General features: G+C 42.3%; 1 protein-coding gene across 10 annotated transcripts in view; it reads right to left on the bottom strand.

Annotated features, from left to right (window-relative positions):
- FGGY (FGGY carbohydrate kinase domain containing) overlaps nucleotides 1–27,791 on the bottom strand; it is a 387,509-nt gene that overhangs the window by 160,321 nt on the left and 199,397 nt on the right. For all 10 annotated transcript variants that reach the window (XR_011234566.1, XM_069480070.1, XM_069480063.1 and 7 more), the window contains one exon: nucleotides 11,340–11,443. Coding sequence is in view for 9 of the 10 variants with exons in the window: in XM_069480070.1 (XP_069336171.1) it covers nucleotides 11,340–11,443 (104 nt within the window). In the remaining variant the exon portion in view is untranslated. The remainder of the gene's footprint in view (nucleotides 1–11,339; nucleotides 11,444–27,791) is intronic.

The following is a 27,791-nucleotide window of genomic DNA, read 5'->3' as shown; positions in this document are numbered from 1 at the left end:
CCATCTTCACTGCGAGTCTATTGGGGTGGATAGGTCCATGCAAATTAGTATCCTGCATGAATACATGCATAAAATGAATATATATATTCAAAATGTATTTCAAAAGTGTGTATGTGTGTGTGTATAACTGACCACTCTGTCTGTGGGCTGTTCTTCTTTTTCATTGACCATTTCCCTAATTGCAAAGAACCTGAGCCCTGTCTTCTAAGATTAGGTCAAATCTCTTAGCTAGAGATTTCATGGAAACCTGAGGAAAATTCAGTTAATTTCTTCATGCAGACAGATGATGGGAGTGTAAGTCATGGAGGCCCTGTGACTGGTCTATGGCACCTGGGCAGCTCATCAATCACTCAAAAGCATCCTTCAGTTAAATGTTTCCTCAACCAACAGAATTATGGCTTTGCCTGGCTCCACACAAGGCTAAAATGACTGGATGAAAAGTCCAAACACAAACTTGGCAATTGGATGTCGTTGACAGCTCTCAATCAGCTTTACATTTTTGCTTTTGGCCTGCTTCAAGGTATAATTCAATGGACGACCCAGCTCCTGCCTGGATGGATTTGTGTGACTGAAGTGACCAATGCTGTGTGTCATGTGGGAAGGGTCAGTTAATCAAGCAGAGGACTTACAACCTGACCAAAGACTGGACAGTATACATGCTGTATCGCCCTTTTGCTCCACAGCCTGTTGCTCAATGCTAAAAAGGAAATCAAACTGGTACAGCATGATTTGTTCTTCACCTAACCTTTATGATGACTACCTGGTGTTTTTCTGTGTGTCCTTCTTCCCAGGTATCCATCCAACATTTATTGGACACCTACGGTGTGTCAGGTATGGTGCTAAGTGCTGGAAAATGGAAACGTGCTGTTTTGTGATAACCTTCTGTTACTTCCCTAAGTAATAAAGACCACATGCTGGTATCATTCCATAGCATAACCTAAAAGATAGGCAGTAAATCTTCCTCTTTCTTGAGCATCACTAAACTAGGTTCTCTATAAGTTTTAAAAATATATAGCAGGGGATGGTTGTGAGTTGGATGGTTTGTGAGTTATCTTTCAATAAAAATGTTTTAAAAACATACGTAACAGTATTGTAATTTTCACTTAGGATTTAAGACTTCAGCTCTTTTTGAATTGGACATATCCCAAATTCATAAGAATATATCCAAAATGTATATTCAATTATCCCATTTGAACTTTTCTTTCCCCGTATGTGTACAGTAGGGAGCCACTGATGGTTCATTAGGAAGGGACTTTCAATCTCATTCCTTCAGTGTTGATTGCTCAGAAAACTTCTCATTGGTTATTCTGGGATCTTTGGTCTCTTATTTCTCCTGAGGCTGTAACCATTGGTTAAGTGGAAGTGTAGAAACTACCCCAAACTTCTGATGGCTCTCAGGGCAAACAATATGAATCTGTAATTAACATATGAAAAAAGAGGCATTTTGGAACACTCAAAGAGAGTGGGCAGGGGGGTGAAATAAGGGAAAAGCAACAAGGCAAAAATACTAAAACCTCAAAACTAAATGTCTGTCGAACTCAATGAGCTCATGCACGCAGAGGCACTTGGCACAGCACCGAAACTGAGCCAGGGCTCCACCGTGGCCACCTTCGTCATCCGATTCCTCCACATAGAGCCTTCCCCTCACCGCTAGGTAACCCTCGGCAGCCACAATATCAGAGTGACCCACACAGTAGATGAGTGGTAAGTAGGAAAAGGGAAAAAAAAATATCAATGTGGTTTTCATCATGCTCTTCCAAACGAACACAAAAGCCTCTTCAGGAGCTGGGAAGGCAGCCGCATGTCTTCAAATTGCCAAGTTCAGCACTTGACCACAGGGCAGCAGGGAAACAGGAGATTAAATAAAGAGTCTCACAAAGACTCCCTTCCCAGGGGATGATAGTGACAAGTGATGCTGTTTACTTTTATTGTTATTATTAGGCTGGTGGCCTCTTGAAAGGCAGTGATTTGGAAGGCAGGGAAGAAGGGAAAATGAGAGCACTGTGGTCTAGCTGCCATCAGCCCTAACTTTGCAGTTCTCGTCAGGCTTTGGAAAAGATCTGCCTTGGAATCACTCCGCCTCATTCCCATAGAACAAGAGTGCGTATGGCCAACCCATCCCACAGCCTGCGTCCGTCTCATCCTTCTGCTAAGAGTTGAGAGTATGAGCTCTGGATCCAATTGCCTCCAAACCTATCTACGGGACTTACTAGCTATGCAGCCTTGGGTAAGCGGTTTGTCTCTCAGAGCCTCGGTTTCTGTCCCCATAAATCGATAGGATAATTCTGGTAACTGTATATTATTAGGAGAATTAAAAAAAGCCAAAATTCTTAGACCACAATAAACATGCAATAAATATTAGCTTTTATTGTCATTGCTGCTAGTTTTCCTCCACCAAGGCAGTCCTCCAGAACTTTCCACTCCCATCTGTACTCCACCCCCACCATGCCCTTGGGAGGAGAACATGATCTTCTCCCACTGCAGCTTCTCAGGAGGGAGCTGAAATACAGGCGCTCCGTGTTTTTCCTCTACCCTTCTTCCAGGCAAGCTGCAGTTTCCCGTGGAAAGCTGGGCTCAGGCCAGTTGACAGGTAAAGTCTCGCCAGAAGCTTCTGTTCCTGACCTTCAGAGGCACCTCCGTTCACCTGACTTTGCTGCATTCCTGGTAGACTTCCAGAATCATGGGCCAGACATCCCTGCCCAGCTTTTATAGGAATGGAATGGCTGGATCACATGGTAGGTATAACTTTTTAAGACACTGCTAAACTATTTTCCAAAGTGGTTGCACCATTTCCTATTCATGCCAGTGGAGTGTGAGAGCTCCAGGTCCCACATTCTGCACAACTTCAGCCGTTCTAGTGAGTGTGCAGTGGAGTCACTGTGGTTTTCACTTGCATTTCCCTCATGATTAATGACATCGAGCACCCTCTTTTCCTCTCTCTAACAAACGGATCCTGTCCAGTGCCCTACGGTCCCCACTCTGGCCCAGGCCACACCCTTTGCTCTTGGGGAACTTCCTCCTCAGATAGTCTGAGGAAGCTGTAGAATGCCTTTACAGACATGACCCAAAGCACACAGCTCTGACAGTGGCATGGTCTGAGGGTGGCTTTTCTCCGGTTAGAGCCCAAAGACACTAAGGCCAGAGGCTCCCTAACTCTGTTTTCTTAACAGATCAGGCTGCAGAACCAGTTGGCCTGAGTGAGTCCTGAAGAGCCCCTCGGGGGATCATTTTCTCCTCCACAGGGCACAGGGTGGTGCACGGGGGCAGGAGATGGGGATGAGGATGGAAAGTTCTAGAGGACTGTCTTAGTTGAGGAAAGGGGAGAGCAGAGAGTGGCTGGTGTCTCATCCAGGTCCCAGTGAAGTAAAATTTCAGTGAAAATCTTACTTCCCGAAGTGGCCTGATTTCCCTGGTGAGGTGGGGGTGGGAAACAGAGTCACAGCACCTCAGACATAGGGGGCTTCTCTGGGTCAGTCAGGCCTCACTTAGCAGAGGTAGGTGACCAGTGACGGTCCTGCTGCATCAGGAAGGAGCGAGAAGAGACTTGGGGAGAATCAAAGCATTTGGATACTTCCCCAGAGAGGAAGAGAAACCCAGCTATGCAGTCGCTAAGCGCCTACTGTGTGCCCAGCACTAAGCCAGACAGGATGGGCCAAGAGGAGGCTCAGGAAACATGGACCTACTAAGCAAGTCGGCTTCATCTTAGATATAAATCAGTACCATTAAAACACAAGTAATACCACTTATTTGTCTGTGCTGGGGCCAAAAGAGTAGAATAAAATACGTCACAGTAGCTAGAGAATTTGAGTGAGAAGGAAAAAGGTCAAAACTAATATTTATTGATCACCTACTATGTACTATTTTAAAAATGAGAACTAGATAATTTTTCTAGCTATATTTAGAGTGCCTGGAATATAGTAAGCACTATATAAGTGATTGTAGATATTATTATTATGGTCATTTTTTCCTGATTTTTTTAAAGCTTTATTGAGCTATAATTAGCATGCCATAAACTGCACATATTTAAAATGTCTGATTTGGTAAGTTTTGCCAGCGAGTGAAGACATTGCAACTATCAAGATAAACACGTCCATCATTCCAACCTTTCCTTGTGCCCCTTTCAATCCTATTCTCCTGACCTCACTGTGCCCACTCCCCCATTCCAGGTAACAACTGATCTGCTTCCTGCCAGTACATAGTAGTTCGCGTTTCCTAGAATTTTACATAATGGAACTATACAGTTTGCACTCTTTTTTGTCTGGCTTCTATCACTCATCATAATTATTTTGTGACTAATCCAGGTTATATCTTACATTAGTAGTTCATTCCCTTTTATTGCTTAGTAGTATTCTATTATGATGATATACCAAGAGTCTATCTATTCACTGCTGATAGACATCTGGTGGTTTCCAGCGTTGGACTATTACAAATAAAGCTGCCCTGAACATCCCTGTACACATTTTCGTATGGACATATGCTTTTATTATAAGAGTGGAACGGCTGGACCACATGGTAGATGTACATTAACTCTGTAAGAAACTGCTAACCTGTCCTCCAGAATGGTTGCACCGTCCTGCGTTCCTCCCAGCGGTGTGTGAGAGTTATAGCTCCCCACAGCTTTACCACAACTTTAGCCCTTCTGAGAAGTGCACAGATCTCACTGTGGTTTCAGTTTCCCTCATGACTAATGATGCTGAGCATCGTCTCAGGTGCTCATCATTCAAATCTTTCCTTTGGCGAAATGTATGTTCAAACCTTTGCCCGTTTCTGCCCATATTTCAATCGAGTCTGCTCTCCCTCTCCTCCAGGCCTTCGAGAGAAGTTAGTCAACTGAGGGGAAGAGCAAAGACTCTGGGGTTGGTCCTCTAGAGGGCTCAAACCAGTGTCCCCTTCTTGCACAATGACCCACTTAACCGCTCTTTGCCTCAGTTTCCTCACTTGTAAAATGGGGGACAGTAATGTTGCCTACTTTATAGGCTTGCTGAGCTGATTAGATGATACAAAGTATCTAGTAGGTGCTCGGTAGACTTGGCATTCCACAGATGGTGGCTGCTACCCGTGTTGCCTGTCTCCTCATAATGACTGAAGCTGGAGTGCTGGTGCCTAATGCCAGGGATGTTAATCATACTCAGTCCAGTACAATGTTTCTAGAATGTTTCTCAAATGCCAGGAGAAACAGACTACCTTGAGCTTCCTGAGGGCATGTTCCGTCTCTCATCGCTCACTGAACATCAACCCTCTCCTTGTCAAATCAATGCCTAGCACGCAGCTTGTTTTCAATGCAAGTGGTTGCTGGGTCCCAGGGCTAACCTCAAAACAGAGAGGTGCTGGTTCCTAGAGGGCTGAAAACAGCAAGTCCTGTAAACGAAGAGGGAGCAGGGTACTTCATGAACAGCACCGCAGCGCTTTCACTAGCGGGTGGAACAGGGGTCTTACTGTACCATATGCACTCCCTTCCCACCCCACTCCTCTCAATGACCTCTGCCAATGTCATCGGTTAAAGAGACCAATACAGAGAGAGAAGCTGGTCCCACCTGTCCACCCTCTTCTTAGCTGTTGTATCCTACTAGCAGAAGATTACCAACTCAAGGCACACGGCTGTTCTCTCTCCCATGGTGCCCTCCCAGTGGGCTTACACATACCCACATCCCACCTAGGCCTCGCAGGAAGTCAGCTGTGTGGTTTTGTGGACATAGCAGAGAAAAACAAAGTGGAGCAGAGTGAGGACAGGGCCTAGTACCTGAAACTGGGCTGACGAGAACAGTGTCTTGGTTGGGGGCAGGGAAATCATGATCCTGCAAACGTCACTTCCTATAGGAAAACTTCCTTGTCTACTTTATAAAGACTGGCGATAGCCCCTTCTCCATACCCTCCCTGCACTCCCGCCACGCATTTACTATAGTAATTACCATCTTGTACGGTAGTCATCTCCTTTTTTGTCTGTCTTTCTCAGTGTACCTGAGCTCCCTGAAGGCAGGCATGACATTATATCTCATTAAAAACCCTTAGCACTTAGCCAGGCAAATATGAGAAAATGTTTTCTCAATACGTGAATAATTAATGAATGCTTTTTAAAAAATAAACTTTTAATTTTAGAATAGTTTTAGAAGGTAGAAAAGTTGCAACTATAGTACAGGGAGTTCTTACATGTCCACATTCAGTAGTTTCCCTATCATTAATGTCTCATATAAGGTGTATATGTCACAATTAATGAATGATGCTGATACCATGAATTAAAGTTCATGCCTTATTCAGACATCCTTGGTTTTTACCTAATGGCCTTTTCTGTTCCAGGATCCCACCCAGGATGCCACATTACATTTGGTTGTCACAACCCTTTAGGCTTTTCTTGGCTGTGATAGTTTCTCAGACTTCCCTTGTTTTTTGATGACCTTGACAGTTTTAGGAGCACTAGTCAGGTATTTGGTAGAATGTTCCTTAACTAAGATTTGTCTGGATGTTTTTCTTATGATTAGACCAGGTTTAGGTTTTTGGGAATGAGACGACAAAATGCCAGCCCATCACACTGTAACAATGGTATGTAATATCAACATGACTTACCACTGTTGACGTTGACTTTGTTCACCTGGCCAAAGTAGTGTTTGTCATATTTCTCCAGTGTAAAATTACTCTTTTCCCTCCTTTCCATACTGTAATATCTAGAAGAAAGTCATCAGCCCACACTTTAGGAGTGGAAAATTATGTTCCACCTCCTTGATGGTGGAATATTTACATAAATTATTCGGAATTATTTTGCACAGGAGAGTTCTCTCTTCTGTTTATTTATTTATTCAATCACTTATTTATGGATATTTATATTACACTTTGGATTATAATCCAATAATATTTTATTTCATGGCTTAAATTGGTCCAATGTTGACCACTAGGAAAGCTCCCTCAGGGTGTTCCTCTGATATATTTTCACCTTTTCTTTCTTTTTTTTTTTTTTTTGAGCACTTCCTAACTTTCTGGCACTACATGACACTCCAGGCTCATCTTGTATATTTCCTACTCCAATCCTAAAATCAACCATTACTCCAAGGAGTCCTGGTTCCTTGTTTGTTTTGGGGTTTTTTTGTTTTGTTTTGTTTTTTTTTTTTTTGAGACAGAGTCTCACTCTGTTGCCCAGGCTGGAGTGCCGTGGTGTCAGCCTCGCTCACAGCAACCTCAAATTCCTGGGCTCAAGCAATCCTCCTGCCTCAGCCTCCCGAGCAGCTGGGACTACAGGCATGCGCCACCATGCCCGGCTAATTTTTTCTATATATATTCTTAGCTGTCCATATAATTTCTTTCTATTTTTAGTAGAGACGAGGTCTCGCTCTTGCTCAGGCTGGTCTCGAACTTCTAAGCTCAAACTATCCACCCGCATCATCGGCCTCCCAGAGTGCTAGGATTACAGGCGTGAGTCACTGCGCCCAGCCCTGGTTCCTTTTTATTGGCTAATAGTATTAGAAATCAAGATCTGAGCACTAAATGTGCTTATTACAACTAGCTCCTGGGGTGTCTTTGTTTCTAGGCCATCTCAGCTGACAAAGCTAGGAAATACATACATGTTTACTAACTTGTATATGTACACATATCCATAACTATTTCTATATGTATCCATCTGAATCCTTGTTAAGCTAAACATGAGTTCATACTGATGTCTCTAGTTCTAACCCATAATCACATGGATTCTTCTAGCCTTAATGAATCATTTTTTAATAACAATACCATATTTGGTATTTTGTACCAAGCCATTGACAAAGATTACCTAATTTAATCCTGAACACAATGTTATGCGTAAATAACTATTGCTGTTAAATGTGTTTAACAGATGAAGAAACTGAGGCACTGAAAGATGAAGTATCTTAAGTTCACACAGTAAGTGGTAAGGCCGACGTCTGAGCCCATGTCTTTGAGACTCCATGTCTACTCAGCAACAGAGAACCACCATCTCCACATCCATTTTACACTGAGAAAACTGCAGTTCTGAGCGATTTAAGGTGCAGATGCGTTTCCCAGCTCTCATCAAACCTTACCTCCTTAATACTCCTCCCGACCTCGACTCCCCAGGGTCATCTCCCCACCTGAGATGCTCACTGGAAGACAAGTTGCCACGCTGCAACCCAACTTGACAGCTCAAGAAAAGGTGTGCAGGAGCAATGGCAAGGATCAGCTCCAGCTCACCCCGTGACTTTTCAACCTCTGGCTAACCCCTGCTGTGTATTATCTGGGGTTTTGGGACTTGGTAGTAATTAACTCTGAACAAGCAGCTCTGCTTTCATGGAGTTAAAAAAAGAACAGCATTTTTTTTCCTTGTTAATTAAATCATCCACAAAGAAGATAAATGTGTAGCCCACACTTGTATCTTCTAAAATATCAAAGGCCTTATTAGTACGTTTTATGTTCAACCTCAGCCTTTTTCTCCAGATTCCTGAAAGTCACAGGAACCCTGAGACAGGAAGCTTCTAAGTATGTACCAATACTCACTCACTTGGTCATTCATTCATTCACTTTTTTTGAGCGATCTAGAAAGAGTCAACCTGGATCAAGCACAAAATGTTCCCGGGAAATTTGTCGCAATTAACGTACTGAATTGGAAACATCAGAAGTGAGTGAGCAGACAGGAAGAAAGGGAATCCTTTAGGTCATGCTGAAAACCACTTTTTGAAAAGTCCACAGCCCGCTTTGGTCCCTGTGTTCTGTTCGGTGAATTTTTCCCAACAGTGGTGGTTTTATTTGCCAAAACCACAACAAAGGGGGTCCTTGAGTTTCCCTGGGAGTGTTTCCTCAGACCTGCACCTCTCCTAGACCTCACAAAGGTGTTATTGTTGCTGGGCTCCCAGCACCTGAGGGAGATCAAAGGCGCTTGCCGATGCCGGCATGCCCACAGTCTCGCCCTCATGACATAGCATTAAGGCTGATGATTAATCCCCTTGGCCCAGCGGGTCCCTTCCCACTCCCAAGTACAAAGCAGGGTGGGGGTGGGGACTTTATTTCCAGCACAACGTGACCATAATAAACGGGCATTTTCTGGCCCTCATTCATGGCAACCAACTGCAGCTGCCCATCAAACTCCTTAAAGTCCAAACAGTTGCTTCATGTGAGCCATTTCCATCACTAGAAAAGTTTAGTAAGAATCCCCACCACTTCTGAATGTTTTCTATGTGCTAGGTAATATATACATAATGCACGTTACCCAACAATGCTGCAAGACGGGCATTATTACCCCTAATTTGATGGATGAAGAATCTGAGGCTCAGACAAGTTAAGTAGCTCGCCCAGGTTATAGGGCCAAGAAGTGCATGAGCAGATGTTCAGACCTGCTTCTGCATGATGCAAAAGCCCATGCTCTTTCCTTTCCTCTCCAGGTACGTTACAGTCACGCACAATACAGTGAGGCATCGATGAGTACGAGCTTTGGAATCAAAGCTAGATTTGAATTCTTTGCTTCAGAACTTTCATATCTTTGTGACCTTGGGAAAATTACTAGACTTTTCTATGCCTCAGTTTCCTAATTTGTAAAATGGATATGGTAGGAAAAGCCAGTATTGCTCCCATTAAGAAACAATGAGACTGAGAGGCAGGGCAGCACAGAGTCACTCACATTGATTTAGATTCTCTTCTACTCAGAAATCTGAATTGAGTGGGATAAAAATGCCTGAAATTCAGACTTCACAGGAGAAGCCAGATTAGATGCGTCCCTGTGAAAATCAGAGATGATCTGAATAGGTTGAAATCAGCATTCAGTGAAGACATGCTAACAAGTCAAGGAAAATCAAGGCTGGCTCCCTGTTTGGGCACTTCCCACTTAACGAGGCTTCAGCCTCTGTAGATCTCCCCCTCGGGTGACAGCAAAGCCTTGCAGCAGGGCTGCTGAGCAGAAGAAATATACTGCAACTTTTAAACTTAGACAAGTTCCATTTAACACTCTGCCCAGCTCCCAGAGAAACAAACAAAAGGAAATCTATTTCCTTAAAGTCTAGCACAAATGTCACCTCGGGAAGATTCCTCCAGCCCTGGGCCCTCCCAGGCAGAATCGGTCAGTCTCCTTTCTGCTCCACGGTGCTAGCAACCAACAGCAAACCCTTGTGCCGCCCATACTGAAACACTTTGTATCCCCTCATTTAACCCTCACAGCACAGGTGCTACCACTCTCCACATTTTGCAGATGAGGCATTTGAGGCCTGAGAGTTTAAGTACCTTGCCCAAGGGCCCATACTTATCGAGTAGAGGAAGCAGGATTGGAAATCCATTGGACTGACTCCTCCCTCTACAAAACGGGATGTCGTGTGTGAGAATACCTCACACGATGCCTGGCACATAACACATGCTCAGTATCAGGAGTTCAATTTGAATTTATATTGTGGGGCCTGTTATACTGTAATATCTGTTATGACTCTATCTTCTCAATGGAGGGCCTATATCATCCTTATATCCCAGGGGTTTAGCATTGTCTGGACACAAGAGCAGGAATCAGTAAATAAGTAAATGTATTAATATTTACTCAACCAAAATATCTACCGGCACAAAAGGCTCAGTGGTCCCTGCAGTTGCTACATGGCTTCACATGGCACATGATTTCCTCCATAGCTGCGCTGATTCTGCCCTGGGCTGTATCCCACTCTAATCTCTGCTCATCTCCCCACTCCTCCCCCACTCTCCCCTCTACTTTACTCATCTGGGAAAAATCCAAGGAGTCGTCGATCTAAGTTGAACAGAGTAATGACTTTTAAATAAAAATATGGTAGAAATGGGTACTTATCGGAATGGAATGCTTTCAGACTCATGCATTTAAAGAAGATATAAATTTTAGGGCAGGCACTAAATTTTAACTGCAATCTTGGAGAAAGCCTTCCCACTAATTCATGGAGAAAAATTAACAAAGTGAAAATTGCTTATCAGTGTTCTTTTGAAGTCATGATATGCAGCCTAATTCTATAGATCATCGGGATGCTCCCAGGGAGATGGATTTATATTGATTGAGAGAGAACTCGGCGGTCAAGGAAAACAGACACCCCTTTGCAGAAAAGACCCAGCTACCCATTAGGGACACACCAGGCTGGGAGCACTAGGCTTTGCCATCTTTGGGTCCGATTGATTTCACTCCTCAAGCCTGGGAACTCTGGCCAGGGTGATGTCAAAGGCAGACTCAACCCTTTCCACACTTTTAAAGAATTTGGGCCCTGGGAAAAGATCCAATAAATGCAAGCAAAGCTACTGGAGGGAGGGCTGGGCTTCTGCTGGACACAGTAGAGGGGGCAGACAGGGAACACAGGGAGAACTGGAGTGGATGAAGGAGCCAGCAGCTCACCCCCTGCGTGGGGCAGCCGTGCCTTTGCACCCGGCGGACTCACCCCCATGTGACAAGAAGATGTTCCACAGATGACAGCCAGCCGTGATGTCACTGGCTGTCCCTCACAGACGAGGCCGTGCCCTCTCACATCTGCCCCAATCACTCCTGTAAGAAAGGAAAACAAAACAAAATCCTCTTTAAAAAATAAAAAAAAAAGAAAGGAAAGCTAAAAACAAACATACTTTTTTTTTTAATAGTCAAACAACATGGAAGAAGAGTCCCAAGTGTAGGCCAGTCTCAAATGGAAACTTAAAAGAGCCTACTTGCCTGTCACGGGAAAACTAGAAAACCTGCTCTGTTTTTGCTTTATTCTGGTCAATGTATGGCATCCAACGTTGAAATAACAATAGTAACTGTAATTATCATGATAAAAGCAGTAGCTATCAATTATTTTGTAGCTCACTAAATACCAGGCACTATACTATTTACATGGATGGTCTCATTTTACATTAACACTATCGAGGAGATGTTATTAATGCCACAGACATCAGAGGAGAAACTAAGGTCTGCAGAGGTTAAGTGACTTGCCCAACCACACTGCTAGCAAGATGCAGAGCCGCGTGGAATCTGGTTTAACACATCACATCTCAATCTCAACAGCAAAAGCAAAGGAACTGCTTGATGGCTGAATCTTTTTGGCATCTCTAGGCCACCATCCTTACTACTACTTATTCCAGAACTCCAAGTGTGGAGGAAAAGGTGACTGAGAGTCGGTTCCTGTAAAAGAATGCCGCATAGCACAGTTTCTCATTAATGGTAGAAACACTGGCTTCTCCACACAGATTGTATTCCTCAACGCTTGCTGGGCAAGTGAAGTAACAAAAGTGATGACAGAGCTAGGAAGACCGTTTAGAGCTTGCAGTTGACTTTCATTTATTCAAATACCCAACAAGCACTTTCTGTGCACAACATACCAGGTAGGATGTGGGAGCTGCAAACACGTAGAACCGTAAGAGGAGGCGGCAGGTGGAAAGTGCTTGGGCAGGACGCAGAGACTGGGACCTAGGAGAGAACCACTCCTGCTGAGCTCGCCAGCTCCAGTGCAATGCCCCTTCTGCATTGAATCTCCAACACCGGATGCTCTTCCCCCCTCAAGACCTTTGCTTCTGCTGTTCCCTCTGCCTGGAATGCCATTCCCCAACCTCTCTGCCAGGCCAACTCCTATTTATTCCTGACTCAAATGTTACTTCCTCAGAAAGAGCTATCAAATGGTCTCATGCACTGGACTTCGCTGGCACAAAAAAATACTGGTAATTTTGCAACATCACATATCCTCTGCCTCCCCTTCTATGATAAATGCTGTGGGGAGCTGACACTATCTTACCCACAGGCTTAGCAGCTCAGAAGCTACCACAGTTGCTAGCTTGGGGCAGGAAGTGAGAGTATGAATGCTTGGGGATGTAAGGATAAGGAAGACAAGTTCCAGCTCCCAGGGTGGTCACAGCCTGGTAGCAGGAAGAGAGAACCCTAAATGGAGCATTTCAATGCAGGGGGATCAGTATAGGAGAGGAGGAAGCACAGGAGCCACAAGGGCAGCTAACTGACCCACAGGGGCTCTGGCAGGTTTCCTGATGAGTTCGGTCTATACTGAGTTCTGCAGGAGGTAGCCAGGTAAATGACAGAGTTGGAGTCTCATTAGGCCGTGAATCCCCAGATATTGAAGGTACTGGCTGCTGAGCTGCAGGACTTTCTAAAATGTGGGAAAGGGGTCACAGCCAGGCTTCTTACAATGTTCTAGGTTTTTTCCAACAGCTTTCTAGGGTTTTCCATTGCTTTTTCCAAATTCTACCTTCTGGGGCACAGCAACTTGTGAACCTCGGCTATTGTTCAGAGGTCCAGCAGCAGGGGGAAGTAAGACTCTTCCAGACTTTCTATGTAGCTTACTGCAGTAGTCAGAGCCCAGCAACCAGGCAACAGAAGCCTGAGACTTGAGCCTGCAAGAGTCCTTGGCCTCTGTGTTTTCAGATCAAGTCCCCTGCTCTGCTCAGTACTGAGGGGCTGCCCCTGCAGACTGCAGTTCCCAGACTCCAAGTCAGCTAAGTCGGGCCCTGCCAGGAGATCTGAGGGCTGGAGGCCACAGCATAGCTCCTCCTCCTCCCCACCCCAGACAGTATCTCTGGCAGTGGCTGCTTTCTCTCTGCAACCTTGGCTCTGCTGACGGGGCTGCCTTGGCCCCAGCATCTGCTGGTGTCTATTGCCTTCAGACTGTGGGGATACCACCTGTCTCTTTGTCCCTCCACCTAGCAGGTGGTAGCAGCTACCATTTTGTTGATCTCTGGCTTGCTTCACTGGGAACATAGCCAGCTCCTCCATCATCTGGGTCGCCATTTTTGTGTGTTGAAGTTCCTCATTTTTAAATACCTAGAGAGGTTTACGTTTTGCTGGGTGGACCCTCAGTGATATAGTTCCCCATTCAGGGCACAAAGGCTTTTGTACAGGAATAAACCCTAAATGTGAGCTAATTTTAACTGAGCTCTTCTTGTGTGCTCTCTCTCTATACATGTCTCATTAGATTTTTACAACAACCTAACTTGATTAGTACTATTATTATCCTCATTTTACAGGCAAGGAAACCGAAGCTTAGAAGTGAGTAGCAACTTCAACAGGGTCACACAGCTCACAAAGAACAGGCCTGTGATTCAAACTCAGATAATCTGATTCCAAAGTGCTGGTTCTTAACCTCTAAGACTCACGGGTTTTTCTCCAAGATAAAAACCCATGAGCCAGGCTGTCAATGTTTACTTATCTATACATCTCGAAATACTGGGTCTTAAATATATTGATCCTGAGATTCTTGACAGAAAAGGGGTTGGCTACTCCTCGTCCACAGTTTTATAAATAAATTCAAGAAATTCCTGAGAATGACCCATATCTATTGGTTCCTCACATATAAAGTATAAGAAAAGTTAATCTTATAGGGTCATTCAATCCCGAAAGGGGCTTTATAACAGGGGAAAAAGAAATATGTAGGAAATATTTCTTCACTTCTTCGCTGGTTAGCAGATTTGTTGTTGATCTGTCTAGGTTTAGAACCCGAGAACTAGAGTGTTATGAGAAAAGAATGGAATTTGGAGACAGAAGGACCTGCTATAAAATGAGAAAAATGACAACATCATATAATCACTCTGATATTGAGGAAATGTTTAAAAACAGATGTTTGATAAATGGTGGCTGTCACCACCATCACCATCATCATCATTACCATCACCTGAACTCAAGAGATAACTGTATGTTTTCTTCCTTTCCAGCAAACATATTAGACATCTAAGATAGGATGGATACTGTGCTAAGCTCTTTAAATATTCGTTCGTTTCATCTTTACAACATCCATAAAAGGTAAATATTCTTTCTTCCCTTCAATACACAAGGAAACAAAGGACCAGAGAGTTCAGGTAAGTAACTCGCTCAAGGTCCCAGGGATTTAAGCAGCAGTGCCAGGATGCGACCTTATTCTGTCTGACTCCCAAGCCCATGTTCTTTCTATATTCCCCCACTTTATGATATAACTGTCTTATATAAAGAAAACATACTCGAAAGTGTCAGTTCACTATGAAATACAGTGGGAGCCATGGACTAACAGTTAGAAAATCTGAGTTTTAGCTTTGATTCTGCCATAAACGACCTAAAAGTTTGAACTAGTTCCCTCATTTCCACAATGAGAGAAATGGATTGCAGAAGGAGGTCCTTCCTTAGCTGTTCTCTGCATAAAATACACCCAGTGCTTCTTCTAAAATACCAGGTAAGGTGCCTCTTTGCTTGGAAACAAGAGGGCAAAAAAAGGCCTTCCCAAGGTTCTCAGGTTCCGAGGAGACTTCGACAACCACCAGCCAGGCTCGCACAGCACCGGTGAGAGGCTGGCAGGTCTTGCCCAGTTTCCGCTCAAGAGAGGTTTCTACGCTCTGCCTAATGTCCACCCTGATGAACAGCAGGGCACAGCTGATGCTCCCTGTGAGACCACATGCCTGAGAGCTGGCATATCTCATTCTTCCTGGGCCACCCAGAGCTTTGGTGGGCTGTCCCTGAGAAAAGAGGCCCAAAGACAAGCAGAGGAAAGCAAGAAAAGGTGGGAGGAGCTTAGTCCTTTCTGAAGAAACACATCTCACAATCCGTAGAGGAGTCGCGGACTGCACATGGACATCAGGAAACAATTCACAAGACAAGGCTTTGACAAGTGCAGCCCTCAATACTGCCGGGGCCCCTCACATGACTGTAAAAGTGTCAGTTTATTCTGAAATCCTCAGAATGCTTAAGGGGCAAAATTAGCAGCTGAAGAAACAGACGCCAAAAAAAAAAAAAAAAAGTGACATCATCAAATGTGCTTCCCCTGCAGCTTGCACAAGGCCCAGCTGATGGTAGTTGCTCAATAAATTTTTGTTGAATGAAAAAAACAAATAGCAGAAAAACAAGCTTACTGACTCAATGAATCACTTCTGGGTCTCTTATTTAATACTCCCACCCCCCAACATACACATATAGTTCACATCAAGCAGTATGTTTAAAAACAAAATTAAAAAAGGAAAATTTAAAATGTCACAAACAGCTCTTTTAATTACTCTATGTGCTGTCTACCTTCTTCTTCCCATTCATCCTAACAACCATCCTTCCAACCAAACATTTATTGAGTACCTATTATATTTATATAAAAGAAAAAAGAGACTTTGCAAATATTATGATTAAGAGTATGGTATCCTGTAATTTATCAAGCTACAGCTGTTTTGAAATCCTTACAGGGTTATACAGAAGAAAAACATCCCAAGTTCGAACATTTGTGCTATAATTATGTCCCACTTTATAGCTATATAAAGTACTTTATAGCTTGGAAACGTATCCTCAAAAACTCTGCCCTTCATTTAGTCTCTAGAAAACCCCATGATAAGTGAACTTTATTTCCAGTTCACAGTTGAAGAAACTGAATTTCAGAGGGGTAAAGCAATGTAGTCATGTTTATTTAGCTACTTAGAGGAAGAAATTGGGCTCCAACTAGGATTTCCTGTCTCCTACTCTGATGTGTTGGCATACTGAAAAGGATTCTCTGGAAATAACAACCTCAGACACCTTCTCTGAAGGGGGAAAAAAAAAAACGACAAGAAGGGTTTTGAACATGACTTAAGACTGTATCATCTTGAGAGTCTTGATTCTGAATTTGAATGAAAAAACTCCATCAAATGAGTCAAAGCTGGCTGAGCGGTGGGAGGACTGTCCAGGGAGGAGGCTCTTTAGAGATGACCAGCCTCGGGTATGCAAAGCCTGTGCCAACTGCAAGCTCCTGGACAGGCAGGAATCACATCAAAGACCTATTATCTGCAGAGGACCTAACACTAGTCTACATACAAGCAGACACTGACTTCTATTATTTTGACTAACATCCACTTATGTTACACAGAACATAGTATATTGGGTTAGCATTATAGCACAGTGCTTAAAAACAAGGACTCATTCATTATGTGACTTTGGTTAAGTTTCTTATCTTCTTTACGCCTCAATTTCCACATCTGTACAGTTTGGAAAACAGCATCTTCCTCACAGGATTATAGTAAGAATTAGATATGTCAATATATGTAAAGTGCTTAGACTAGTGCTGTCCAACAAAAGAACAGTCTGTGATGATGGGAATGCTCTATATTTACACTGTCCAATACGGTGAACACCAGCCTCATGTGGCAACTGAGTGCTGGAAATGTGCCTACTACAACGGAAGACTGAATTTTCCATTTTATTCAATTTTAATTAATTTAAATAAACTAGTGGATACTGTATTGCATGCTGCAGTTAGAACACGCCTAGCACCATATGAACCTTTGCTGTTTTTATTATTTTTGTTATTGTTATTATTATTTTATCTATTTCTTCAGACTTAGGCTTACGTACATGCCCTTGATTTCTTAGAAGCTCAGTTTCCATATTTGAAAAATGTGGATAATACTTACCTACAAAATTGCTGTGGGGATTAAGTGAGATGTAGGTAGAACACAGTAGTACTCAATAAATGGGAGCTATTCCATCAAGGACCTACAGAGGTACTTGGCACAAGCAGGACTCCACGTGGGGCCTTTTCTACTTATTCCTGAATGTGTCTTGCTGGTCCATGCCCCTGAGCATCTGCTCACGCCGCTCCCTCTGCCTAAGTTATCTTTTCCACCAATACACCTCACCCCCAGCAATCTGCCTGGGAAACTAGGACTCCATTCTGAAGACACAGATGCAGAATAGACACATCAGAAGCTCCTCCTGACCATGTCTTCCCATGCCCCAAGCAGCCCAGCCCTGCAGAACCAGCCAGGCCTCCTCCCTTTGTAACCCACTCCTGACACTGTACAGATTCTATCATTGTATCAATAATTTATATGTTTTCATAGACTACACAAACCACTCTCTCTACGAGACTATGAGCAAACGGAGGCCAGGGCAAGTCTTCACAATGCAGCGGCTCACTAATTTTTGTTGTTGTTGTTGAATGAATGAATGGATGTGTGTGGGACAAGACATATTCTAGATGACAGCAGCACATTTAATCATGGACAAATGCTCTGTGTCTTAAATGAGCAGAAAGGTGAAAATTACTGGAGAGTTTTGAGCAACAATTCATGGGTAATAACAAAATTACTGGAGCTTTACAACATACCTTGTCAAAAATCACTGGTAAAGACTAAAGGTTCCAAGAGATTGCTTTGTGCTTGACACTGTGCAAATGTTATCATATTTGATTCCCACAATGATTTTGTGAGGTAGTTACTATCATACTGTTTTGCAAATAGGGAAAATGAGACTAAAGCTCTTCTACCAACTTTTCCCAGGTCCTACACTGCTGAGGTGGTGTGGGATGTATCATACCCAGATCTACCTGACTCTGACTTCACCCTGCCCTATATTATCTCTTGGAGACCACAGAAACTAGTTCCTTTCTTTTCAACTACTTGCAAGAATTCTGTGTATCCCCTATGTACTTGGCATAGCTAAACTCAGATGACTCCCAGGATTTCATGTCATAATGACACTAAAGCAAGCCCAAAGGGTTAACCTCAAGTCCAAAAAATGAAGGAGAACAAAATAGCTGAAAAGATTTCTTTAATCCTACTGTTTAATGAAGCATTACCTTGACTTTGAAAAAATATGGTCTAGAATTCACCCAACATAAATCCTAAAGCAGGTTTACCTTTAAAAAAAAAAAATCATATATTTTAAGTTGACAAAAAAAAAAAATGTTATATACCCTGACACTGTCACCACCTGCTCCCCCACTCTCCCAACCTCCACAGAGCAAGAAAGATATTAGGGAAGGTCTCTGCCTGAATGAGATGCATTTAGCAAACAGACATTTACTAGATACCTGAACTAGTTAGGATAATGGTTTAGAGAAAGGGCTCTGCAATGACAATGCCTGATTTCAAGTCCAGCAATTTGGCCAAATCACTTAACTGTACTGTGCCTCAGTTTCCTGATCTATAAAATTGGAATGATGATAGTAGCTTAGAGGGCTATTGTGAAGATTAATGAGTGGAACAATGCCCGGGACGAGTTTACTCAACATGTTTTCGCTATAATTCTTGTTGCTACTGACAACTTTCAGTGTTAACAGCAAGGCTTGGCATGACAGTTCACTCGCCTTCAGCATGGTGAGAGCTTCGCCAGAGTTATCTGGGTCTACTGAGATTGACTGGAACATCTGTTTTCTGTCCTTCAGTGTACAACTGATGACAGAATAATGGGGAGACCAGGGGAATAGGGAAATTGAGGTGCCAGGTAGCAGGCATAATCCAGGCTAACACTGTAAACATTATTGAGCACAAAGCCCAAAGCTGTATATCCCCCAAAGCCACAATTGCACGTAGCGCCATTTGCACTACAACTCAACTCACAATGGCATTCATCGTTTCTGCCTTCGTGCCGCACTCTCCCATGACTTGCACCCACCAGAAACCAATATGAGCAACTGGGGGCAGAGGCAGAGAACAAAGGATAGAGTCTCAGATAATTGGGTCTCACTCCTCTGTTTCTCCTTTCTACCCAGAAAGATCAAATCTCAAAGGTAGGCTGATATGTAATAGCTTAGAAATCTGACACTTACAGAATACTCGCAAAATCCACAGTGAAGACAAAGCAAAAACCTGATTTCAGAAATTCCTTTCTTCCTAACCTCAACACAGCCTCTACATTACTTGAACACTGTCATCTATGACTTCATAAAAAGACAATTTTTCCCCCACAGACATTAGGCATGGTGAAGTGTCATACTGAAATCCAATCCAAACAGCCAAGTTAATGCACAAAAATTACTTACTTTGTAAAAAAAAAAAAAAAAAATTAAGAAAATGGGCCTAAGTACCACAAATGTATCTTATGAAAAAGTCCTTAAATAGATCTAAAACTGTGACTGTAAGTCATGCAGTTGCCTTCTGGTATTTTATAAATAAATTGAGTAATTCAGCAGCTATTTACTGATTCCCAATTATAAGACAGGTACTATTAGAAATTGGAAGATAAAAGTTGTTTCCTTTTGTTCTATAAGATCCCAGTCTAGTAGGGGTGGGAAGATACACAGGCAGACATGTATAAGATAGTATGAGCAAGTGACTCAGATCTGACTTAAGTCTAATGGAAGCATGTGGCCTGGGCCCTGACCTGCCCTGGATGGTCAGGGGCTCCTGAGACAAGTGGGGCAGAAGCAGGTCAGCCATCAAGGAAGGGGCAAGGAAAGGCAGGCATTTCAGGTACTCTTTGGACAAAAGAGATGGTGACACAAATGTGCAAGAGAGAGAAATAGCCAGATGATGCAAGGTTGCTGGGCTCCGTCACCTGAAGGAGATGAAACTTTGATTTCCAAAGAACTTGGTTGGCATAAAGCTCTGGGTCTGAGGTCAGACAGATCTATATTTGGTTCCTAGCGCTACCAGCAGTTTGCTCTGCAACCTTTGATATGCTAACTTGCTTCTCCAGCCTTGGTTTTCTCAGAGCTGCAAGGTGAGAATAATGGCATCTGCTTTACAGGGTCATTATTCCTGGCATTAGCTCTTGATGGGGTTCAGGACATGCTACTCCAAAATATGGCATGTTAGCATATTGAATATTTTAATCTGAAGATATCTGAGAAAACCACAGAAGCAGAAAGGTCACTCTTAGCTTCCCCGGACCCTTCTCCCCTGAAGCAGGTCATTAAACCTAATGAAACCTTTCCTTAAAGCAGGTCACAAGACCCTCATGTGAGAGGGGCCCTCCCTGAACTCCCAGGAAAGGAACATTCTTATCTCTGAAGATGAAGGACCATAGCCATAAATATGAACGAACAGGACTTGCTACATGTCGCCTAGTTTACAACCATTAGATCATGCCCTTTTTGCCCTATCGTGTTTCACTGTATCTGTCCACTCTTCATCAAACTTAACAAAAAATTATTTCAGGTTTATCTGTCTCTTCAGGTCTTCAATTCCTTACGAAGTCTCCCATGTCGCATAAAACATATTAAATACGTTTGTATGCTTTGGTCTTGTTAATGAATCTTTTGTTAAAAGGGCCTCAGCTAAGAACCTAAGACGGATAGAGGAAAAGATATTTCTCCTCCTCTGCACTTTGTTAAGTCCAGTCCCAGGAACCCCCCTCAGCCCTGGGCAGACTGGAACAGCTGCTCACTCCACGTGTAAGGGAAGGGGCCTTGTGCCTGGAATAGGGGAACTGCCAAATAAATGTTAGGGCCCACTTTCTTCTGAGGGAAAGGAGAACTCGGTTTCCTTCAGCAACTTTCTCTTGCTCCTAGACTAATGGTCTCATTTACAAAATTAGCTGAAGGTTCCTTGAAGGTGGAGAAAGGAATCTGCAGCCCAGACAATCCCCTCAAAGACACGGAACGAACCAGTGAGGTGCTTCAGGAAAACGCTAGGAGGGAGATGGGAAGTGACAGGACAGGGTCTTTATGACATTTGAACTAGGGGAAGAGGTCGGAAATCTCAGAAGCAAAGATCTTAATTAGCAGGCCAGCTCCCCTCTGCCCCCGACCTCTGATGCAAGCTCAGCACCTCCTTCCTTGGTGTGAGTTTCGGTGCCATCAAAAACTCCCAGAGGTTTTGCTGGGGTTAGTTGAACATTGACAGATTCTTCAAAGCTTGGAATTCACTCTGAGAGCCAAAACCAGGCCAAGTTTCTGTAAGGCTAGGATTTCCCCTGGGGAGGGTCACGGGGCTCTACCACATCTAGACTGTTTCATCCACTCTCACTTCAGACAATAAGGAGACCAAAAAAAAAAAAAAAAATCCCAAATCTGGATCCCGATTCTACTCCCTCCTCTGCCACTGCCATTCCCGGGAGGCTGGGGGTGGGAGTGTAAGGTGACCCCCATCAGTGGGTAAGAGTCAGGCCAGAGAGCTCAGAGAATTAAGTGATACGCAGAGCAGCTGGAGAGAAAATCCAAAACAAAACAAAACAAAATCCTGCGCAAGAGAAAGGGCCCAGGGTTGTAACGCAATGAATGACATGTGGCTGAAATGGCTTCAAAGCGAGGAACAGCTTAGCTAAACAAATGGCGTGGACGATGAGGGCGAAAATGGATTACAGAAAACCCCACGAGGAACACACTGGCATTTTTCAAAACCTGCAGTTGAAACGACATCTCTGCTTCAACAGACATCAAGATTCAGGCCTCCCCTCTGCCTCTACACCTGAGCGTGACAACTGCCCACCTCCTTGGGACAGCGGCCTCAGCCAGGCTTTGCTCCCTTCTCTGTGCCCATCCTGGGAACAGGTGCCTGCTAGCAAGGGCACTGGCTTTGAGCCAGACATTGTCACATACCACCACTTACTCCCATGACCTCGGGCAAATGAGCTGAGCTCCATGAGCATCTGAAGTCTCATCGGTAAAAGGGAGACTATGATTGCAAACTAAAAGTGTAGAAATACAATCTTGTTTTGAAAGAACAGTGCTATCACACACGTTCAGCCCTGATGAATATTCTCTGTCCAGTAGGATTCAGTAAACATTTACTGAGCACGACTCCACATTAAGCGCTGTGCTCAGCACCGTGGCGGAAATAATATGTGAAAAAACATAATCACTGTCCTCAAAGAGCTTACAATCTCCTGGGTAGCCAGGGACATGGCAGAGGCAGACTAACAAGGGCTTCAACAGAAGCACAAACAAGTATTCCAGCAGGAGAAAGTAATTCCCATGATGCGGGCCCAAGAAGCCTTCTTTACTGAGGTCCTCTTTAGCTAACCTTAAGATCAGAGGGATCTCAGCCACCCCGCTGTGGCCACTGACGCCCAGTCCTGCTGCAAACATACCTTAGCTCTTCTTACCAGCATCATCATCATTGTCATCGCCATAATCATCAGAGCTAATATTTGAGTAATATTTACCTGTGCCAGGTACTATTCCAAGTGCTTTAGGTAAACGAACTTATTTAATCCTCACAACTGCTATTATGGTGCCCATTTTGGAGATGAAAAATTTAGACCCAGCATATTAAGTGACCCACGATTACAAAGAAAGTAGGTAGTAGCACAGAATATGAATTCAGGTAGTCTGACTCCAGAAATAACGCCTTTTTCTAACCATTAGGCTGTCGGAATAGTGTTACATGTATTCTTGTATATGTTGTGTTTTTTTTTTTTTGGTATACACAGTTACACATTTCTGTTAGATATATGCTAGATTTCTATATTATATTTTACTCTTCCTCTGCTCTTCTTCCTTCTGAATTCTGTATTTCAAAGGTGAGAATTTTTAAATGATTTTTGAAATAACACTCAATCCACCAACTCAAAGCACCTCTAGGCAAACCCAGAATGTGTCCACATTAGTCCTGGTTCCTTGTGAGCTCTTCAGAGCAATGACTCCCAGGCCTCCTCCAGCATGGGCCAGAGGCAGCAACCAGACCAGACAAGCTACCCCTCACCAGGACTTGCCGCTCTGTGCTGGCCTGGCAGCACCTGCTGTGCTGTCAGTGGGCACTGTCCCCTCAAGTTAGCTGGTCCTTTTCATCGTCCGTATCTCCCCCACCCCGTCCTGCCATCTGCTTGTCAACCTGCAGCCTAAATTCTGGCAGGCCAGCAGGTGTTCCTTCCTTGTCTTTCCTTCTATCCTCTTTCTGTAAGGCTGTGTGGCCCAAGGCAGAGACAGAAGGGGCTCAGAGTCCCTGGTTATATGTACAAGACAAACTCTCTGTATTCATATTCCATGGAGAAAGCAATCATTGATTAATTTCAACAGAGTAGGTTGGAAGTTTTCTCATTATTTAAGGGAATTTCACTTTTAAAATACCAAAAAAGCAAAATACCTTCCCATCTTTATCACTAACATGGACAGTGCACTGAAAGAGAGGACTCTGAATACAAATTCTTTCTTTTCTTAATGACTCATGGTTATCAGTATAGCAAGGTAGGAGTAGCAACCATCATTTATGAAGCCCCTAATGCAGACCCGTGAGTGTTAAGTTAGGAGTTGCTCCTTTGTGCATGGAAGTATGCTGACTTCACCCCTATCATACTCCTTCTCTGATTGCCTTTTAAACCACTCATCTCTTCCCCTCCACTTTTCATGGCCAGATTATTTCATGCTCATGTCTGCATTCCTAGCATCTAGCTCAGGGCTGCATGATGCTTTTGATATGTTTAATAAACTTTAGCAATGAGGTATAACCTGCATTAAAAGTTATAAATTTTAAGTATACAGGTTAGTGAATTCTCACAAAGTAAACATACCTATCCAGATTAACAAATAAACCCTTTCATGCCATTTCCAAACATCATGCCCCACAAAAGATAACCACTATTCAGATGTCTAGACCATAGTATTTGCCTGGATTTGTAATTTTTAAACCAGTCAGTGTATTTTTTTTTGTGCCAGCTTCTATCACCAATGTTTGTGAGATTCAACCGTGTTGTTGCATGCAATACACTGTACATTTTTATCGCTATATAATCTTTCATTGCATAAATATACCAAACATTTATTTATTCACTTTACTATTGATGGGAATTTGGGCGTTTGTTTCCAGTTTTTGATTATTACAAATAATGGTTTATGTGTATTCTTGTATGTGTCTTTTTTTGGTACACATGGGCCCCTATTTCTGTTGGATATATGCCTTAGACTGCTGAATCATACAGTATAGAGATACTCCCAAACTCTTTCCCAAAGTATGGTGCCAATTCATACTCCCATAGCAATCCTTGAGCATTTCAGGTGTTTCATATCCCTATCAACACTTGGTGTTATCAATCTTTTAAATTTTAGCCAACTTGGTGGGTGTGTAGTGATATCATAGTGCGGTTTTAATTTGGAATTTCCTTATGATGAATGAGCCTGGAAAACTTTTCACCTTTTACTTTCCATTTGTATATCCTCTTTTCTGCAAAGCCATTCAAATATATTTTTTGCCATTTTTTTCTCAGAATGACTATGCTTTTCTCATTAATCTGCAGAAATTCTTTAAGCACTCTGGATACAAGTCCTTTATGATATACATTAAAATTATTTTCTCCCACTTTGTGGTTTACGTTTTCACTCTCTTAATGGCATCTTTTGATAAAAAGAAGTTCCTTATTGTACCAATCTGTTTCTTTATGTTTGTACTTATACAGATGTCTACTTAAGAAATATCTGCCTATCCCAAGATCATGAAGATCTTTGTCTTTTAGAAACTTTATATTTTACATTTCATACTTAAGTCTATAATCCATTTGGAAACTCTGTGTATGGTATAAGGTAAGGACCAAAATTCAATTTTCACCATATTGATATCCAATTAGCAGAGCACTATTTCCTTGAAAAGGCCATTCTTTCCTCATAGCTCTGCAGAGCCACCTCTGTCACAAATTAACTGTCCATACATGTGTTTCTGGACTCCTTAATTTGTTTTCCTCTGATTTACTTGTCTGTCCTTGCCCCAACACCAGTGTTAATTACTTTATAATAAGTCCTGATATCTGGCAGTATGAAATCCTCCCAACTCTGTTCTTCAAGATTGCCATATTATTGGCCCTTTCCATACAAGTTTTAGAATGATTATCGATTTTAGTCCCCCCAAAACAAATCTGCTAGAATTATGAATTGGGCTGCATTGAGTGTATAGGATGACTTGGGGAAGACTATTACAGTCATAGTACTGAGTCTTCCAATCAAGGGACATCACGTATCTCTCCATTTATTTATGACTTCTTTAGTTTCTCTCAATAATGTTTTAGAGCTTTCTAAGATGTCTTTCACATTTTTATTCCTAGGTACTTTAATATTTTGATATTACTGCAAAGCATGCTACTTAAAAACTTTATTTTCTAAATGGTTGTTTCTGGTTTATAGAAATAAAATTGAATTTTGTATTGAGATTTTGCAATAGCAACCTTACTAAATTACTAACTTTAATATTTTATCTATGGATTCTTTTTTTTCTATATGTGTATCAGTGCTCATCTATGATATCAATTTTTTTCTTTCTGATCCTTATATTTTCAATTCATTTTTCTTGACTTGCCACACTCTGTGGAATAGAAGTGATGAGAGCTAGAACATTTTCAGTATTTCACCACTAAGTATGATATTTGCATTAGTTTTTTTTTCTTTGCAGATATCCTTAATCAGAATAAGACAGTTCCTTTCTACTCCTAGTTTGTCAAGATTTTTTTAAAAATCATGAATATGTGTTGAATTTTATCAAAAGCCCTTTTTAAACAACTATTAACATAATCTCATAATTTTTTCTTTTGCGTCCTTTTTGAAATACGAAATTGTATTAATTTGAGTTCTTTTACCAGTTTTGGAAAACTATTGGTCATTATCTCTTCAAATATAGCTTCTATATATACCTTATTACTATGTTAAGTATGAAATGTACAATCTCCTTATACTAAGTTTGACAGTTGATATCTCTGACATCACTTTGAAGCTTCTTGTTTTACTTTTATTGTAAAGATACATCCTCAGTTTTTCAAATGCATGGTTTGGCTTGTGATTATCTGTCAAAATTTTTTTTAGAGCAATTTTTGTGAAAGCATGAATAAGTCAAAAATTCATGTTATTTGTGAATATGAGTTCTGTCATGGAACCAATGCAGCACAAACAGCTCAAAATATCAACCAAGTGGGTTTGGGAAGGATGTGGCTAATGAATGTGCAGTACATCGATGGTTTGAGAAGTTCCATCTGGTGATCTTAATCTTAAAAATAAGCCATGTGGGTGATCTGAGACCATGATGGATTATGATGAGATGAAAGCTATAGTGGAAAACGAATTCATCTCAACCTACATGTGAATTAGCAGCAAGGTTTGACATTACTATTTGAACAATATTGGACCATTGGAAACAAATGGGCAAGGTAAAGAAGCTGGATAGATGAGCACTACATGAATTAAATGAGCATCAGAAGAGAAATCACCTCAAAGCTTGCCTTTCGTTGTTGTCAGGACATAAAGGCAAACCATTTTTACATTATGTTTTTACGTGTGATGAAAAATAGACTGTTTTTGACAATCGCAAGCATTTGGCACAATGGTTGCATAAAGATGAAGTGTCAAAACACAGTCCAAAACTAAATATTCATCAAAAAAAAAGCTAATGGTGTCTGTTTGGTGGTCCAGTACTGGTATTCTCCACTACAGCTTCATGAAACTGGGTCAATCAATTACAGCTGATGTTTACTGCAATCAACTGGACAAAATGATGAGGATGCTTGTGATTAAGCAGCCGAGATTAGACAACAGAGACAGGCCAATCCTCTAGCAAGACAATGCTTGACCACATGTTGCACAAAGAACGCTGCTCAAACTACAGAAGCTGGACTTGGAAACTCTTTGTTATCTACCATATTCACCAGGCCTTGTACCAACTAACTGACTATCACTTTTTCCAGGTTTTGGACCACTTCTTGCAAGGAAAATTATTCAATTCTCAACAAGCTGTGGAAAATACCTTTCGTGATTTCATCACCACTCACTCTCTTGGCTTCTTTGCTATTGGCATAAATAAGCTACTGGTAAGATGGCAAAACTGTGTTGATAATTTAGGCATCTACTTTAATTATACTGCTTCTTAGTTGAGATATAATGAACTACACTTTTGATTTGGAATTGGACATTTCATATTTAATGACCTAAATATCTAAAGCCCTTCTTGGAATGAGTTTCTTGCTTAAGATCACCTTCAATGGCTTTCCAATACCTGGAGTGAGAGAAAGGAAGTGCAAACTTTTCAACATGGTACTCAAGGACTCCCAATCTGTCTCCACCTATTTGATCTTTATAGCCTCATATTCCAAAAATTCCTTATAGATATCACAAGTTTCAGCCAAATTGAAATGCTTACCATTTCCCAACCTCATTTCAGTGCCATCACTTACATTATTCTCTCCATCCAAAATACTCTACATTTCCTCGCTTCCGGGGAGAACGAACACACCTATTATCCCAGATTCTGTTCCAAGGCTACCCCCTTCCCACTTCCCTGAAGGACCATGGGAGCTGGCACCTGGG

Source organism: Eulemur rufifrons, chromosome 8 (genome assembly GCF_041146395.1).
Source record: "Eulemur rufifrons isolate Redbay chromosome 8, OSU_ERuf_1, whole genome shotgun sequence".
Classification (NCBI taxonomy): Eukaryota; Metazoa; Chordata; class Mammalia; order Primates; family Lemuridae; genus Eulemur; species Eulemur rufifrons.
Note: the sequence above shows the minus strand (reverse complement) of the source record. Positions and strands in the feature narration are given on the sequence as shown.